At 41.9% G+C, this 15843-nt stretch overlaps 1 protein-coding gene across 1 annotated transcript in view; it reads left to right on the top strand.

Moving 5' to 3' along the window:
• Positions 1 to 704: 704 nt before the first annotated feature.
• Positions 705 to 15843, top strand: part of MCPH1 (microcephalin 1) — a 116465-nt gene continuing 101326 nt past the window's right edge. Inside the window, exons 1-8 of the mRNA XM_081855935.1 lie at positions 705 to 855; positions 2240 to 2331; positions 2618 to 2736; positions 10030 to 10114; positions 10840 to 10954; positions 13576 to 13716; positions 14480 to 14575; positions 15164 to 15838. Of these exons, the coding sequence (XP_081712061.1) occupies positions 807 to 855; positions 2240 to 2331; positions 2618 to 2736; positions 10030 to 10114; positions 10840 to 10954; positions 13576 to 13716; positions 14480 to 14575; positions 15164 to 15838 (1372 nt within the window). The 5' untranslated portion in view covers positions 705 to 806. The remainder of the gene's footprint in view (positions 856 to 2239; positions 2332 to 2617; positions 2737 to 10029; positions 10115 to 10839; positions 10955 to 13575; positions 13717 to 14479; positions 14576 to 15163; positions 15839 to 15843) is intronic.

Raw genomic sequence — 15843 nt, 5'->3', positions numbered from 1 at the left:
CATCTTGCCAAGGTTCTTTTAGGCAGCTGGTCTTTTGCCTGGCATGAAACATTTGAAAATCCTTTTTTTAAGCTCATTTTTAAATACAAGCCTTGATTGAAATATATAGAAGCTTTGATAAAAATGCAGGCTTATGATTAGATGCCTCACTTTGACGTGCTTTCGAACTGCTAGGTTGGCAGGAGCAGGGACCGAGCAACGGAACTCACCCCGTCATGGGGATTGGAACCACCGACCTTCTGATCGGCAAGTCCTAGGCTCTGTGGTTTAACCCTTACATCCAGTTTATTTTTCCTTTAAAAAAATTTCGGGCCCCCAAGAGAGTGGGGCCCTAAGCTATACCTTGTTTAGCTTATACGGCACTGCCTATTAAAACACACGCACAGGCACGCACAAACGTCTGGCTTTTCCTGCAGCTCAAAACCGGGGAGAAAAAAGCAACCCCCAAAACAAACCAAATACACCCCCCATGGTGGGAACGTCTCCAAAACGTGAACTAAGCTTTTGTAAGAGCTCCCTGATTTCCATTGCTTTTCAGCTCCCTGAACGACAGTAGCAGGAAGAAGGCGGGGAGCGGGGCGGGGGAGCGGAGCGATACCCCGCTTTAGAACTTTCCCCGTACTTTATGACGCTCATAGTGGGAAAGCCCACGCCCACCTTTCTCTATGGTTTTCCTGAAGCAAGAGCGGGACCGGAAGAGAGGGAGGGGGGACCGGAAGAGAGGGACGAGAGAAAGGCATGCTCAGTGCGCATGCCCCTGCAGCCGACGGCGGTTTCTTTTGAACGGCCCGGCTTCTGCCTTCCTCATGGAGTTCACCGACGGCCCGCCGCGTTGTGCCCGGCCTGTCTTGACAGGTAGCGGCCCAGCGGAGAGGCGGCCTCTTGTCAGGCGTCCCCGTGGGGATGGGGGAGCCTCTGGAGCCCTTTCCCCACGTGTGCGGGCAAAGGAGAGCGGGGTCTGCCCCTTTTGGTCGGCTTGGACTGGCGACGGGGAGGTGGGGGGCGCCCTCAGGCAGAGGACTTTTTCCAGCTTGGGGCCAAAGCTGAGGCAGACGCGCGGGGGTTGCAGCCTTTTCTCTCCCCCTCGCTCTCGCCCACCCGCTTTTTCCTAAGGCATGTGCGTGAAATGCACCCCCCTTAGGGGCTCACTAGAAATTTATGGGTTTTGTGGGGCGGGAGCCTCCACATGAAGGTCAGGAGCCCCTCTCCCCTCAGCCCCCCCCCCCCGGTCGTTTTCCACGGCTGACTGTATAATGTAACAGACCGCATGCTGTGTATCCAGTTTCTTAAGGGCTTAAAAATAATAAATCCCCATTTTAAACAGTACTGAATACAGTCATACCTCGGGTTACAGACGCTTCAGGTTGTGCGTTTTCAGGTTACGGACACACTGAAACTCGAAAGTACTGGAATGGGTTACTTCCGGGTTACAGCGCTCACGCAAGCACAGAAGTGCTAAATCGGGCTATGTGCAGAAGCGCCAAATCGCAACCCACATGTGCGCAGGCACAGCGCTGCGGGTTGCGGACGTGCCTCCCACACGGATCACGTTTGCAACCCGAGCGTCCACTGTATACCTTCCTTTTTGCACAATGTTGATACTTCCTTAATGGTGGTGGTGGTGATTTATTAAATTTCTATACAGCCCAGTATCTGAACAACAAGCTAAAAACACACACACACACACACCCAAAAAATGCATGGCATGGTAACAAACTATGCACACACACACACACACACACACACACCAGTTTAAAAGGCACTTATATAACCAGTCAAAGGCCTAATTGCAGTGTCCTGGGCCGCCCAGATGACAAGACACCCCCCCCCCCATTGGCCTCACTGATGTGGTTAAAAGGAAAGCAGAGCAATGCATTTGGCAGCAGCTTGGCTATGGGGGTTGCCACAAGGAGGCATACAAGATGCCATGCAAACGTATTAGGCACTCCTCTGGATTTGCGTTGGGTTTACTCCTTAGTCTTTTCTTCTCTCAAGGATGTCCCACAAGGCAGCAAGTAAGAACAACTATATGCATATGATGTAAAGCAGGAATTAACTGATGTAATACTATGGAAATAATTGAGACACTGCACCCTAAAAGTGGTAATCCAAAGACTATTCAACATTTCCTACTATTTAGACAGGAGTGCCTGGCGTGCTCTGGTCCATGAGGTCATGAAGACTCGGACAAGACTAAACAACAACTATTTAGATCTTTCTCTTTTTTATTCCTTTATAGGTGTTGTAGCCTATGTTGAAGTATGGTCATCCAGCAGAACAGAAAACTACTCTAAAAGTTTTACTCAACAACTTATTGATATGGGAGCAAAAGTAAGTTATTCTTTTTTGAAGAAAGCGGAATTGGTTACACATTGTAACAATTGTTGCTACCTAAGAATATCAATGAATTTAACCACATTCCCCTGTGTGTTGGACTGTGGCCAAGGTGTATAGCAAAGCACTTTAAAATTAATCAGGTTGTTTTTCTGCCTAAATCAAATATGTTAATAATTGACACATTTTTAAAAGCTGCACATTATTTGTTTACCTAGTAAAGTGGTGTGTTGCTTTTCAGTACAACTTATAGGGTGATACTTTATGTTCTTATGTTCTATAGGTTTCTAAGACTTTCAACAAGCAAGTGACTCACGTAATCTTTAAAGAAGGACTCTCCTCCACATGGAATAGAGCTCAGAAGGCTGGGATTAAACTGGTATCAGTGCTTTGGGTTGAAAAGTAAGTACTGCCAGTATCTGTAGACTGCTTTTCACCATAGATGAAAGCAATTTGAAGAACAATCAGTAAAACAGTTATTCAGCCATATAATGTGGCATTTAAAGCAAACAAAAAAAACATGGGTTAAAAAAACCATAAATTTCCTAGTTAAGTATAATACAACACACTTAAAATGTCAACACAATAGAAAGGTCTTCAAGTGCCTGAAGTTCAGCAGGCTGCAAGGTATACCTGATCTCAGCTGAGAGGGAGTTTCTCAGAGTTGGGCCCGCACTGCTGTGACTCCTAGTGGCTGCAAGGAATATGTTGGAGACATGGATGACCACAAACAGTGACTCCCTTGAAGACCTCAGTGATCTGGCAGGGATATAAGAAATCAGGTGGTTTTTAAGGTATCCTGGACCCGAATTGTTAATGGCCTTGTAAATTAATACAGTTAACCTTGAACTTAGCCCAGTAATATATTGGCAGCCAGTGCAAGCTTTTAAGGAAGGGAGTTATGGGCTGCTGGTAGTTTGTGCCCACCAACAGTCTACCTTGAGTAAAAATTAGTTGAATACAACAAAGTCTTGAGGTTACCAATGCATGAATCACCATGGCCTGGCAATCCCTGTCCTGGAAAAGCCAAAGTTGGCATATCAGCAATAGCTGAAAAAAGGCAGCCCTACCCATTGAGACTGCTGTAGCACAAGTAACAGAGATGGGTACAGGAACACCTCCAAACAATGAACCTTTTGTTTCAGGGGCAACTGGCCAATCTCCAGGGTATGAAGGGGGAAATACTGAAAGCAGAATGCTAATAGCATCAGTGTGGGTGTATGTAGTTGCATATTTGAATAAAATGGTTGCAAGCAACAACTGCTGGTGACAATTATGCAAGATCCAAGGCTGAGCCTCTCAAAGGAGGCACACATTGGGGAGAACTCATAGCTCAGAAGTAGTATAGAATCATAGAGTTGGAAGAGACCACAAGGGCCATCGAGTCCAACCCCCTGCCAAGCAGGAAACACCATCAGAGCACTCCTGACATATGGTTGTCAAGCCTCTGCTTAAAGACCTCCAAAGAAGGAGACTCCACCACACTCCTTGGCAGCAAATTCCTCTGTCGAACAGCTCTTACTGTCAGGAAGTTCTTCCTAATGTTTAGGTGGAAACTTCTTTCTTGTAGTTTGGATCCATTGCTCCGTGTCCGCTTCTCTGGAGTAGCAGAAAACAACCTTTTCCCCTCCTCTATGTGACATCCTTTTATATATTTGAACATGGCTATCATATCACCCCTTAACCTCCTCTTCTCCAGGCTAAACATGCCCAGCTCCCTTAGCCATTCCTCATAAGGCATCGTTTCCAGGCCTTTGACCATTTTGGTTGCCCTCCTCTGGACACGTTCCAGTTTGTCAGTGTCCTTCTTGAACTGTGGTGCCCAGAACTGGACACAGTACTCCAGGTGAGGTCTGACCAGAGCAGAATACAGTGGCACTATTACTTCCCTTGATCTAGATGCTATACTCCTATTGATGCAGCCCAGAATTGCATTGGCTTTTTTAGCTGCCGCGTCACACTGTTGGCTCATGTCAAGTTTGTGGTCAACCAAGACTCCTAGATCCTTTTCACATGTACTGCTCTCAAGCCAGGTGTCACCCATCTTGTATTTGTGCCTCTCATTCTTTTTGCCCAAGTGCAATACTTTACATTTCTCCCTGTTAAAATTCATCTTGTTTGTTTTGGCCCAGTTCTCTAATCTGTCAAGGTCGTTTTGAAGTGTGATCCTGTCCTCTGGGGTGTTAGCCACCCCTCCCAGTTTGGTGTCATCTGCAAATTTGTTCAGGATGCCCTTGAGTCCATCATCCAAGTCGTTGATAAAGATGTTGAATAAGACCGGGCCCAAGACAGAACCCTGTGGCACCCCACTAGTCACTCTTCTCCAGGATGAAGAGGAACCATTGATGAGCACCCTTTGGGTTCAGTCAGTCAGCCAGTTACAAATCCACTGAGTGGTAGCATAGTCAAGACCGCATTTTACCAACTTCTTTACAAGAATATCATGGGGCACCTTGTCAAATGCCTTGCTGAAATCTAGGTAGGCTACATCCACTGCGTTCCCTTCATCTACCAGGCTTGTAATTCTGTCAAAAAAACGAGATCAGGTTAGTCTGACATGACTTATTTTTCAGAAATCCATGCTGACTATTGGTGATCACAGCATTCCTTTCTAGGTGCTCACAGATTGTTTGCTTAATGATCTTCTCCAGAATCTTCCCTGGTATTGATGTCAGACTGACTGGGCGGTAATTATTTGGGTCCTCTCTTTTCCCCTTTTTGAAAATAGGGACAACATTTGCCCTCCTCCAGTCTGTCGGGACTTCGCCTGTTCTCCAGGAATTCTCAAAGATGACTGCCAGTGGTTCTAAGATCACATCTGCCAGTTCTTTTAATACTCTTGGATGCAGTTCATCTGGCCCTGGAGACTTGAATACATCTAGACTAGCCAAGTATTCTTGTACTATCTCCTTAGTTATTCTGGGCTGTGTTTCCTCTACTGAATCATTTGCTCCAAATTCTTCAGGTTGGGCATTGTTTTCTTTATCGGAGAAGACTGAGGCAAAGAAGGCATTGAGGAGTTCAGCCCTTTCTGTGTCCCCTGTTTGCATTTCACCATCTTTTCCTCTGAGTGACCCCACTGTTTCTTTGTTCTTCCTTTTGCTACGAACATACCCATAAAAGCCTTTTTTGTTGCTTTTAACCTCTCTAGCAAGCCTGAGTTCATTCTGTGCTTTAGCTTTTCTGACTTTGTGTCTACACGTGCTGGCTATTTGTTTGAATTCCTCTTTGGTGGTTTCCCCCCTTTTCCATTTTTTGTACACATCCTTTTTTAATCTTAACTCAGTTAAAAGTTCTTTAGATAGCCACCCTGGCTTCTTTAGGCACCTTCCATTTTTCCGTCTCATTGGTATTGCCTGAAGTTGTGCTTTTACTATCTCCCTCTTAACAAACTCCCAGCCATCATGAACTCCCTTTCCTTTTAGTATTACTGTCCATGGGATCTCACCCAGCACTTCCCTAAATTTTATGAAGTCGGCTTTCTTAAAGTCAAGAAATTGAGTCCTAGTATGCTTGGCTGCTCCTTTCCGCTGTATAGTAAACTTCAGAAGAGCATGATCACTCGCGCCTAATGATCCTTCCACTTCTACCCCACTAACCAGGTCATCAGCACTGGTTAGGACCAGATCTAAAATGGCTGTTCCTCTTGTTGCTTCTCCCACTTTCTGGACAATGAAGTTGTCTGCAAGGCCAGTGAGGAATCTGTTTGACCTTATGCTCTTGGCTGAGTTTGACATCCAACAAATATCCGGGTAATTGAAGTCCCCCATTACTACTATCTCCCTTCCTTTTGCATGCTTGGCCATCTGTTCCAGGAAGGCATCATCTATGTCCTCCGTTTGGCTTGGGGATCTATAGTAAACTCCCACAATGAGGTCACTGTTATTCTTCTCTCCCTTAATTTTGACCCAAATGCTCTCACTTTGGCTTTGAGGTTCTAAATCTAAATCTTAGTACATGTGTGTCACTTGCAGAAGGTCCCAAGTTCAATTCTTAGCATTGCCAGTTAACAGCATCTTGGATACCACAGCTGGGGAAGACCTTGGAGAGCTACTACCAATCAGAGTAGTAGACAGTACTGGGCTAGATGACCGAATCGTCCCGTGACAGGAGTATATATGTTAGGTATCAAGTATTTTTTTCTTAAACAAAATGTTTAAGAAGATAAATGGTACAGTGAGATTCAGTGTAAACTACAAGTGTGTGTGTCTGTATGTGCGCGTGCGCATAAAATAAGGATTTCATTTTTGTAATCTTTAGAGACATAAGCCTGACATGGGCACAGGATATGTCAAAAGGATGAAAAAAAAAAGTAAAGTATAATGATTTCTTATTTGGTGTTCTGGAAACAACTGTATTCAATTTACCCAATTCTTAAGTGGGTTATCTTGCTCTTTATCTGTGCAGGCTGTTGGCTTTGATAGCTGATCTTGCTTCAATTATTTTTATGTTTCAAAATTTATGTGTGATAGCGAAAGCTTTGTTGGCTGTGACATTAATGAAGAATTCTTCATTAATGCTTCAGGTGTATTGAGTTTTGGGAAAAGAACAAGAAAAAACAAGGAATGTCAAAATTAGCTGTCTGTAGTATTTGCTTAGATCAGCTGAGTATTAAAATTTAATTTTGTGGCGCACCAATGCAATCTGTCAAATGTTTTCATGACTGTATACATTTTCAACTTCATTAGTAAAATATACCAGATGTCTGGGGTATATTTATAATGTGTATGCTTTACAACTGTAAGATCACTAGGTGTCACTAGAAGTGCATTGTTCAGCTACTTAATTTTTTTTTTTTGCTGTTATCTCATAGTTTTGTAATCTGAATTTTATATCAAGAGATTGCAAATCAGGTATTTTCAAACTTCCTACCTGAAGGGGAACACTTTTCTGTGTTAACTTCTTTGTTGTGGAACACCCCTGTTGCAGAGTGTTCTGCGGCGTAGTTGAAGATGTGCTCTCAGTTCTCCCAGGGCAGTGGATGAGCTTGTTTATTTATAAAGTTTATTGATTACCTAATCAACAAAAGTTTTCTGGGAAGTTCATAACAGGTTCTGACATAATTGAAACATGAAAATATTAGAACGTTAATTGAAACACTGCTGCCTTGGAGAAGTGATGTTTTTTGAGAACAACCCAGCAGTAACCTGCAGTTTAGATCCCTTCAGGATCAGCCCTCCCAGTAGCCCCTTTCATTTCTGTTTTGCTGCAGCAATACAAAAACTGGGTGGGATTAAACTAAGAAGCCCTGTCGGCAGAAGTCCTATGCAAGAACTTTGACTTTCATAATGGGGCTTTTCCCTCTCCTCCCTCCAAAATTGGCTTGAGTTGGGATTCAGGGGAACTCCCAGCACAGTGTACAAAGGGAGGAGAAGGAGTATCGTTTTCCCCTGGCAAGCCTAAATGCTTACTGTGATGGAATGATAGCCTTAGTGCAATGCGGAATTCTTGTGGATGCTTAATGTTTAACAATAATAAACTAACAGTTTAGTATTGCTCAACTCTAAACATTACGGTACTTGCTTCTGTGGTAAAGCAGCACAGGCATTCGGCAAGGCCATTTCACTATAGAAAGATCCAACAGCAGATGGTATTGGAAAGCCACAGCAGCGAAATCAGGAAGAGGTTGATGCCCTAGGGGTGGCAGTGATAGCTGCTGGTCTGTCTTAGAGAGTTTGGACTTGATATCCCGCTTTATCACTACCCGAAGGAGTCTCAAAGCGGCTAACATTCTCCTTTCCCTTCCTCCCCCACAACAAACACTCTGTGAGGTGAGTGGGGCTGAGAGACTTCAGAGAAGTGTGACTGGCCCAAGTTCACCCAGCAGCTGCATGTGGAGGAGCGGAGACGCGAACCCGGTTCCCCAGATTACGAGACTAGCGCTCTTAACCACTACACCACACTGGCTCTTAGGAGGCAGGACGTTTTGCCTTGAACCTGGAAGGGCCCACAACAAAATATTACAGTTGTGAAGTGCTCGTATTCAGAGATCCAGCCCGGATCTTCCCCAAAAGAAGTTATTCAACATGTTCTGTCTTCATTGAGCTACTTTGAGATCTTTCCCACTAAAATATTCCTTGTATGTATACAAAGCTTAGAATTTTTCCAAGCATCTTGACACCACCCCCTTTAGTGCAGTTTCACCTATAGTGTCTAAAGAAGGATAGACACTCGGAAAATGAGTTTGTTGGTAACGTGATCATATGATGAGTAAAGTTTGGCAATGGAGGACAGTTCTCTCTAAATATTTTCTAAATAGGCTTTAGAAAAACCCTAATTTTTTGGAGTGCAGATTGGACAATAGTGCTGCAGTGCAACATAGTAACAGTTTAAGCCCATTATTAGAAAACTGGCAGTTCAGATGCTCTGTGAAGTGTTCACATCATTCATCACACAAAATTCAGGTCATAAACTCTTAGATACTGAAAATTTATACCTGCTTTGGGTGAGAAATATTGACCCTGTGTGTTCTTAGAAAATACTTGTCAAGACCATTTGATCCATAATGAAATGCTTACACTGAAAACAGTTTCATGTGAAAATTAGCTTTTTGCACTTGCACAGATCATAGCTTGTAATTTATATATAAAAAGTCCATAATCTCTGAAGCTTCTGTAACAGATCTATGGATTCCTAGGAAAGGCTGTAGATAAAGGCATAGTGGCTGGGAAGAAACGTATCTGTTAGACCACATTGCAAATATTTTGTTTTGCTTTCTGTTACTGCCTGCTGTGTGTGGATTTTCAAATTTGTCTTGGTTGGTTTGACTAGATTAGGCATGAAATAAAGGATTGAAACTTTTTGGCATGCTCACTGATAGGGAAGCTACAGCCATGCATGTTAGCAAGAGGTTAGCTGGGCAATTTTATGTTCCTGAGTTTTCAGGACTGAAGAAATGACTGATAAAAGTGTAAGTATTAGAAATAGTGTATGTTCTCTCATTGAAATTCCAGTGCTTGTGGTTTCAAAAGAGTAGGAGAGACCAAGGATGCTCACTTTGAACATAAAACAGAGTGACTGACATTTAAGCCTTGCCAGAAGGGCTTTGTCTTGAACTCTGGGTGCCAGCAAAACTAAGGAATGTGACCCCTGTCCTTCCTATCCAGTGCCTAAATTACTAGTTTATTTACAGCTTTGTGCTCTATCTTCATTCTAATGAATATAAATAGAAATTGTAGCATATTAAACATCCCTTTTACAAGCAAGCGAGTGGTTCATATGGTGATCTGAGCTTTCTAGAAAAAAAATACAACTCTAAGAGATTTTAGATATGATGGAAGGAACAGATGAGAAGTATAGAATTGTAGAGTTGGAAGAGATCCAAAGGGTCATCTAGTTCAATGCAGGAATGACAGCTAAATAATCCCTGGCAGATGGGCATCTTAATCTCTATTTAGAAAACTCCAGTAAAGGAGAATCCATCACCTTCTGAGGTTCGAGCCCTACCCTTTTGAGCAAGATACCCTCTAGGGCAGGCAGGTGCAAACTCCGGCCCTTCAGATGTTTGGGACTACAACTCCCATCATCCCTGACCACTGGTCCTGTTAGCTAGGCATGATGGGGATTGTAGTCCCAAACATCTGGAGGGCCGGAGTTTGCCTATGCCTGCTCTAGGGGTTGTGGCCAGCTGTGGCTTTGCAACCAAATTTTACACTAAAGATATATGTGAATTCATTTTTGTTTTGTTTTGCTCAGATGCCGAGAAGCTGGAGCACATGTTGATGAGTCACTGTATCCTGCAATAAATACTAATGAAGGGTTACCTCAGTTTTTTAAAAAGGTGTGTATTTAGCTTCCTAATGGTCTTGAATGTAACCTTTAATTTTTATTTCAAATTGATCCTAATTAATCTTTGGTCCTCTGAAAGTTATCAGTGGGTTGAATGCTTAAAATTTAGCACCGGTGTTCCAAAGTCCAACTTACCTATAAGTGACCTGCGGTTCAGGTAGTGGTGTTTACTAACATTCTAGCTTTGCACCCTGAGAAAATTATCTGGTAATGTTTGTTATTAACATTGCAGTTATCAGCTGCCCCCCCTCAACCTTCCTTTTCCTCCATAAATTTATGGTGGGTCACTCAACTTCTCATATGAAGCCAAAATGTCTGTAGCCTGTTTTTTTTTAAAAAAAAAAAATTATTATTATTATTATTAGTCAGTATGGGATGTGCAAAACCCTCCCTTTGGAGTGTTTCAGTTTATCTTACTCAGCAGGCTTTATGTAGATTTCCAAGAGAGTATCTCCTTAAAACAAAATAAAAATAGCTGCTCATGCAGCGTTCCTGCAGTTTTGAAATTGCGTACTTATAGGAGGAAACCAGTGCACACATGCTGACAAGACTGCTAGATATGGGTATGAATGTTTTGGCGGCTGTGCTGTGGCTTGGTGGAAATATATTATACCTTATATACAGTATTTCTATCTTCCCATGTCCTGTGAGAAATGTGAAAGAAGTATTATTTCTTAGATTTATGAACGCTTTAAATATTTTGTTGTTGTTTCATAGCACAAATGCATGCAGCCCAAAGACATTGTTAGAAAAGCTCCGGAAAATGACAGGAGACTGCAAAAAAGGATCGATGTTCTGACTAAAGAGTTAGCTATGCAAAAAGCAGCAACAGGCAAGTATAAAACCTAATGCACTGAAAAGAAATACTGGGATTTTCAAAAACTTGAGGATGGTCTTAAGGAATGGTTTTTCAATTGTAATTGAAACTAATATCAAGAAGTGGAGGCCCCTGTGAAATTTGTAGGGTCAGATAAACCATGAGAAGGGAGAAGGCAAATGTCTTCCTTCACTATTTTGTTCCTCTTTCTTGTCTTTTCCTACTAATTGATCATTTGTGGAGGAAAGAGGAACAGGAGCAACTAAATTTTCCACAAACTTGTTTCTCTATAACTTTCTCAAATCCTCCCCAATGGCCAGTTTGGGGTCAATGTGCTCTGAATCCTTTGATTTCCCACTCTGCAGTCTCTGGTTAGAAAGGAGAAACTCGGGCATGCTCAGCTGTCATACATAGTTCTAGTCTCTGTTCTGGGCCAGCCTCCTCTGCACTCCTCTCTTTGGCTGGATATATTTCTGTGTCCAGGGCAGCTGTCTACCAGCTCCATCTGGTACACAGGCTGAGACCCCACCTGCCCACAGACTGTCTCGCCAGAGTGGTGCATGCTCTTGTTATCTTCTGCTTGGACTACTGCAATGCGCTCTATGTGGCGCTACCTTTGAAGGTGATCCGGAAACTACAACTAATCCAGAATGTGGCAGGTAGACTGATGACTGGGAGTGGCCGCCGAGAACATATAACACCGGTCCTGAAAGACGTACATTAACTCCCAGTACATTTCCGAGCACAATTCAAAGTCTTGGTGCTGACCTTTAAAGCCCTGAACGGCCTCGGCCCAGTATAACTGAAGGAGCGTCTCCAACCCCGTTGTTTAGCCCAGACACTAAGGTCCATATCTGAAGGCCTTCTGGTGGTTCTCTCCCTGCGAGAAGTGAGGTTACAGGGAACAAGGCAGAGGGCCTTTTTAGTAGTGGTGCCTGCCCTGTGGAACGTCCTCCCATCAGATGTCAAGGAAATAAACAACTATCTGACTATCTGACTTAGAAGACATCTAAAGGCAGCCCTGTTAAGGGAAGTTTTTATGTTTGATGTTTTATTGTGTTTTTAATATTCTGTTGGGAGCCTCCAAGAGTGGCTGGGGAAACCTAACCAGATGGGAGGGGTGGAAATAAATTATTACTATTATTTCCTGGAATCAGTAAGCTACAATAAAGTATATGTGCTTCACCCACATTCAGAACCAACTCTGAGCAAGAAAGGGAGCAGTTTTTGACAGACACTCCAAAGTTTTTCTACAAGGGTAATGAGACCCAGATAGCCAACCTTCCTCACCACTACCCATGTTAGAAACTCAGCCTTTCCATACTGTGGAATTCTATAGGATATTATAAATCAGATAACTTACGTTCGGAATAATATTTTCTGTTAAGGTTTCTCCAGAATTAGTGCCTTTTTAAAAAGTCTGGTGTAGGTCTTCATCTAGCAGCAGCAATCTATATATAGAAATAGTTTTCCTTGCATGGATTAGCTGCAGCACAAATGCCAAAGTTAGCTACACATAATAGGGAAATCTGCATCCGGCATCTAGTTTCCATGTGCACTTCTCCCTCCCCCCCCCCTTTTTGGCCTCTGCCTGATTGCTCAGTAAGTTTTAAGTAAAATATTTATTAGCAGATAAAATTCCCATACAGTGGTACCTCTGGTTACATATGCTTCAGGTTACAGACTACGCTAACCCAGAAATAGTGCTTCAGGTTAAGAACTTTGCTTCAGGATGAGAACAGAAATCGTGCTCCAGCAGCGCAGCAGCAGCAGGAGGCCCCATTAGCTAAAGTGGTGCTTCAGGTTAAGAACAGTTTCAGGTTAAGTACGGACCTCTGGAACAAATTAAGTACTTAACCCGAGGTACCACTGTAGTTTCTTCAGCAGTGACAAAAGTACTGGCAGAAGTAGATAGGACCAGGAAATAGCTGGTGAAATACCAGTCTGATCTTAATTCCCATTGTTGGGTTAGCATGTGTTGCTTATCCCACCTCATATCCCTATATTGTAGTGCAGGCTTCCTCAAACTCGGCCCCCCAGGTGTTTTTGGCCTACAACTCCCATCATCCCTAGCTAGCAGGACCAGTGGTCAGGGATGATGGGAATTGTAGTCTCAAAACATCTGGAGGGCCAAGTTTGAGGAAGCCTGTTGTAATGCAGTAGTAGCTAATGTGAACACCTCCCTACGTTCTTGGACTCCATCAGTTTCAGCCAGCATGGCCAATAGTGAGGGACTGTAGGAATCGGAGTCCAATAACTTGTAGACAACACCACATTGACTGCCTCTGTTGTATTGCATGTGTTTGGTTCTTTTATCAACTGACTGAATCTGTCATGTTTCAAGTTTAATCTCTTGGCCACAATAAACTGAATTAAATATTGAATTGGATGAATGTTGTGTCCTATGGGAGGCTATAGCTGATTGGCTAGAACCATGAACCAGAGTGATACTGTGAAGAGGTGAAGATAAACTGCAGCATTCTAGTTGTGTTTCCCACTTGTTTAGATACGTTTGGAAAGTTTTTGGAAACTCACTCAAAACCTGTAGCTATAAAATTGTATAAAATTAGCTTTTCAAAATGTTACGTTGAATGTTGCCATTGAATATTGAATCCGCCTTATAATTTGCCTTTTAGAAACAGATGCACCGGTTTTGTTATTTAAAGATGATGGTTCATTAGTCTACAGCCCAGCAAGTAAAATAAAGTATCAGTGTAGAGCAATGGAGAAAAGAATAAAAGAAATGAAGGAGAAAAGAGAAAATCTTTCCCCTACTGGTATGATTCTGTTTCTTGTGATTTGTGAAAGGGCAAAAATTATTTTACTTTTTTACTGCTGATGTTTTCTGGGCATTGTCACCATTTTGCCAGTATTTTGCCCCTGAACCAGACTATAGTGCTGGAAACATACTGATATATTTTGTTATTTTGTGTAAAACACCTGAGTTTGATGTCTTAAGTTTTGCAGCTTATTCATGTGTATGTTCTCTAATCTAAACCCATACATATTGAAGCCTTGTTTACTTTGCTCTTAATATAAATAACTATGAGAAAAATTGCATTAAGCTTTAGAGTAAGTGTTATGATGGGATGTGAAAGTTTTCCTAGACCCAAGAACATGTTACTTTTTTGTTCTAAACTAGCACATTTATATTTATTTTAATCATAAATAGACTTTTTTCTTTTCATGTTTTCTCCTTCTCTGCAATATCAAAAAGCAAAAACCAGTAGAAGTGTGGGGAATATTCTGCCTGTCAGATCTAGATTTAAGAACTCCTCTAAGCTGTTAACAATCCTTCATTGAAGACAGACAAGTCTCTCAGTAGCTTTATGACTATTAAATACTGATCACTTAACACATCTAAAATATTTAAAACTAATTTGAATTTCTAAAAGGCTTGTAAATATAGTACTGTATAGTAGTATAGTGTTTGTATTAACACATTAGTATTTAATAAATCTATTTGTTCTGTACCTTAACATGTATTGAAATACAAAAATTGAATCTATGAATTATTTAGCTAATTATTTGCACTTTTAGCTTCACAGATGTCTCAGGGATCTGACTCTAGTTCTAATCCGGCAATGCATGAATCAATTCTTGTTTCTACCAGTTCAGATTGCGCATTGTCATCAGGTAAAAGGGGGGGGGGACTTCTAGTATTCATGTGTAAAAATTAAAACATAAATATAAAATATTGTCTCATGTTAGATAGTATATTGTAAATAAGATGTTTTAACGATGCATATGAGATTAAATTGGCTATGCGCTCTTTCCAGGCTTGCATCAGTGGACATGGTGTGTATGATGCTGTAGTCATACAAGGTTAAGGACTGCATGGGATGTTTTACTGAAGAGAGCTGTTGAAATAGACTTTTCTCAGTTATGAGGGGGAAATTTCTTGATGCTCTAGTATTTCTAATTGTAAGCATAAAAGTATGACTTTTTAAGTTTCTTGCCTTGTTCAAAGCTTCAAGTAATTTGTGATACAAAGTAATTCACAGGAATTAACCAGACACAAGTTACTTGTTGCCAGAGGGTGCAATTTTGCTCGCAAGGCCATATTCACCAAACCTTGTCCACCCAACCATCAGCTGAAATCAGTGGGATTAAAGCCTCTTTCAAAAATAACTGAATAGTGTTGTGGCCGATTTCTTTGAATCGTCTTTAAGATGCTGGTTGTTTTCTGCTTTTAATGCAATGTTAATTGCTTTCTGCTTGTAGGAGAGAGCAGTGACCATTTAAACTCAAGTTTCACTAACTTGTTGGGAAATTCTAAAAGCAAGAACCTGAAAAAGGAATCTAGCAAATGTGTGCCTGAAGTTGAAGGAGCCAGAGAAGTGCTAGGCAGTTCTCCAGTTTACACAGGTGACTCCAAACACACAACTCTGAAAGAATCTAGTGGCAAACATTTAAGAAATACATTTTGCTTGGAAGAGGGCTTGCTTCCCACAATGGCGAAAGCTGAAATGTCCTCTGCAGAGAAACACAGTGAAATGACGGATTGCTTTACAGCTAAGACTGGAAGTCACCTTTTCCAGACAAACAATGAGTACAGACTGTCTTCGGAAAAACTGGACCACTTGGAATTTGCTGAAAGTAGCAGCAACTATCACATAAATTCAGAAAGTGAGCTACCTTCAGTTAATCAAAGTCTTTCTCTGGTAACAACTGAATGTTCTTCCACTGGCAGAAAGCCAAGGAAACCGAGGAGGAGATCAAGTATTGGATTGAATACCTCGGTAATACGTGAGAGTGATTCTCAGAATGACTTCTTGAAATCAGTGCTCACACCCGTTAAGTGTGCTAAAGACCAAGATACTTCTTTTGAAGATTATTTTTCACCTTCTAACGGTAATAAGCATAAAAGTAGAGTTAGCCTTCCTTTTCAATGCCTGCAGAAA

This window comes from Podarcis erhardii, assembly GCF_964252035.2.
Source record: "Podarcis erhardii genome assembly, chromosome: 3".
Classification (NCBI taxonomy): domain Eukaryota; kingdom Metazoa; phylum Chordata; class Lepidosauria; order Squamata; family Lacertidae; genus Podarcis; species Podarcis erhardii.
Note: the sequence above shows the minus strand (reverse complement) of the source record. Positions and strands in the feature narration are given on the sequence as shown.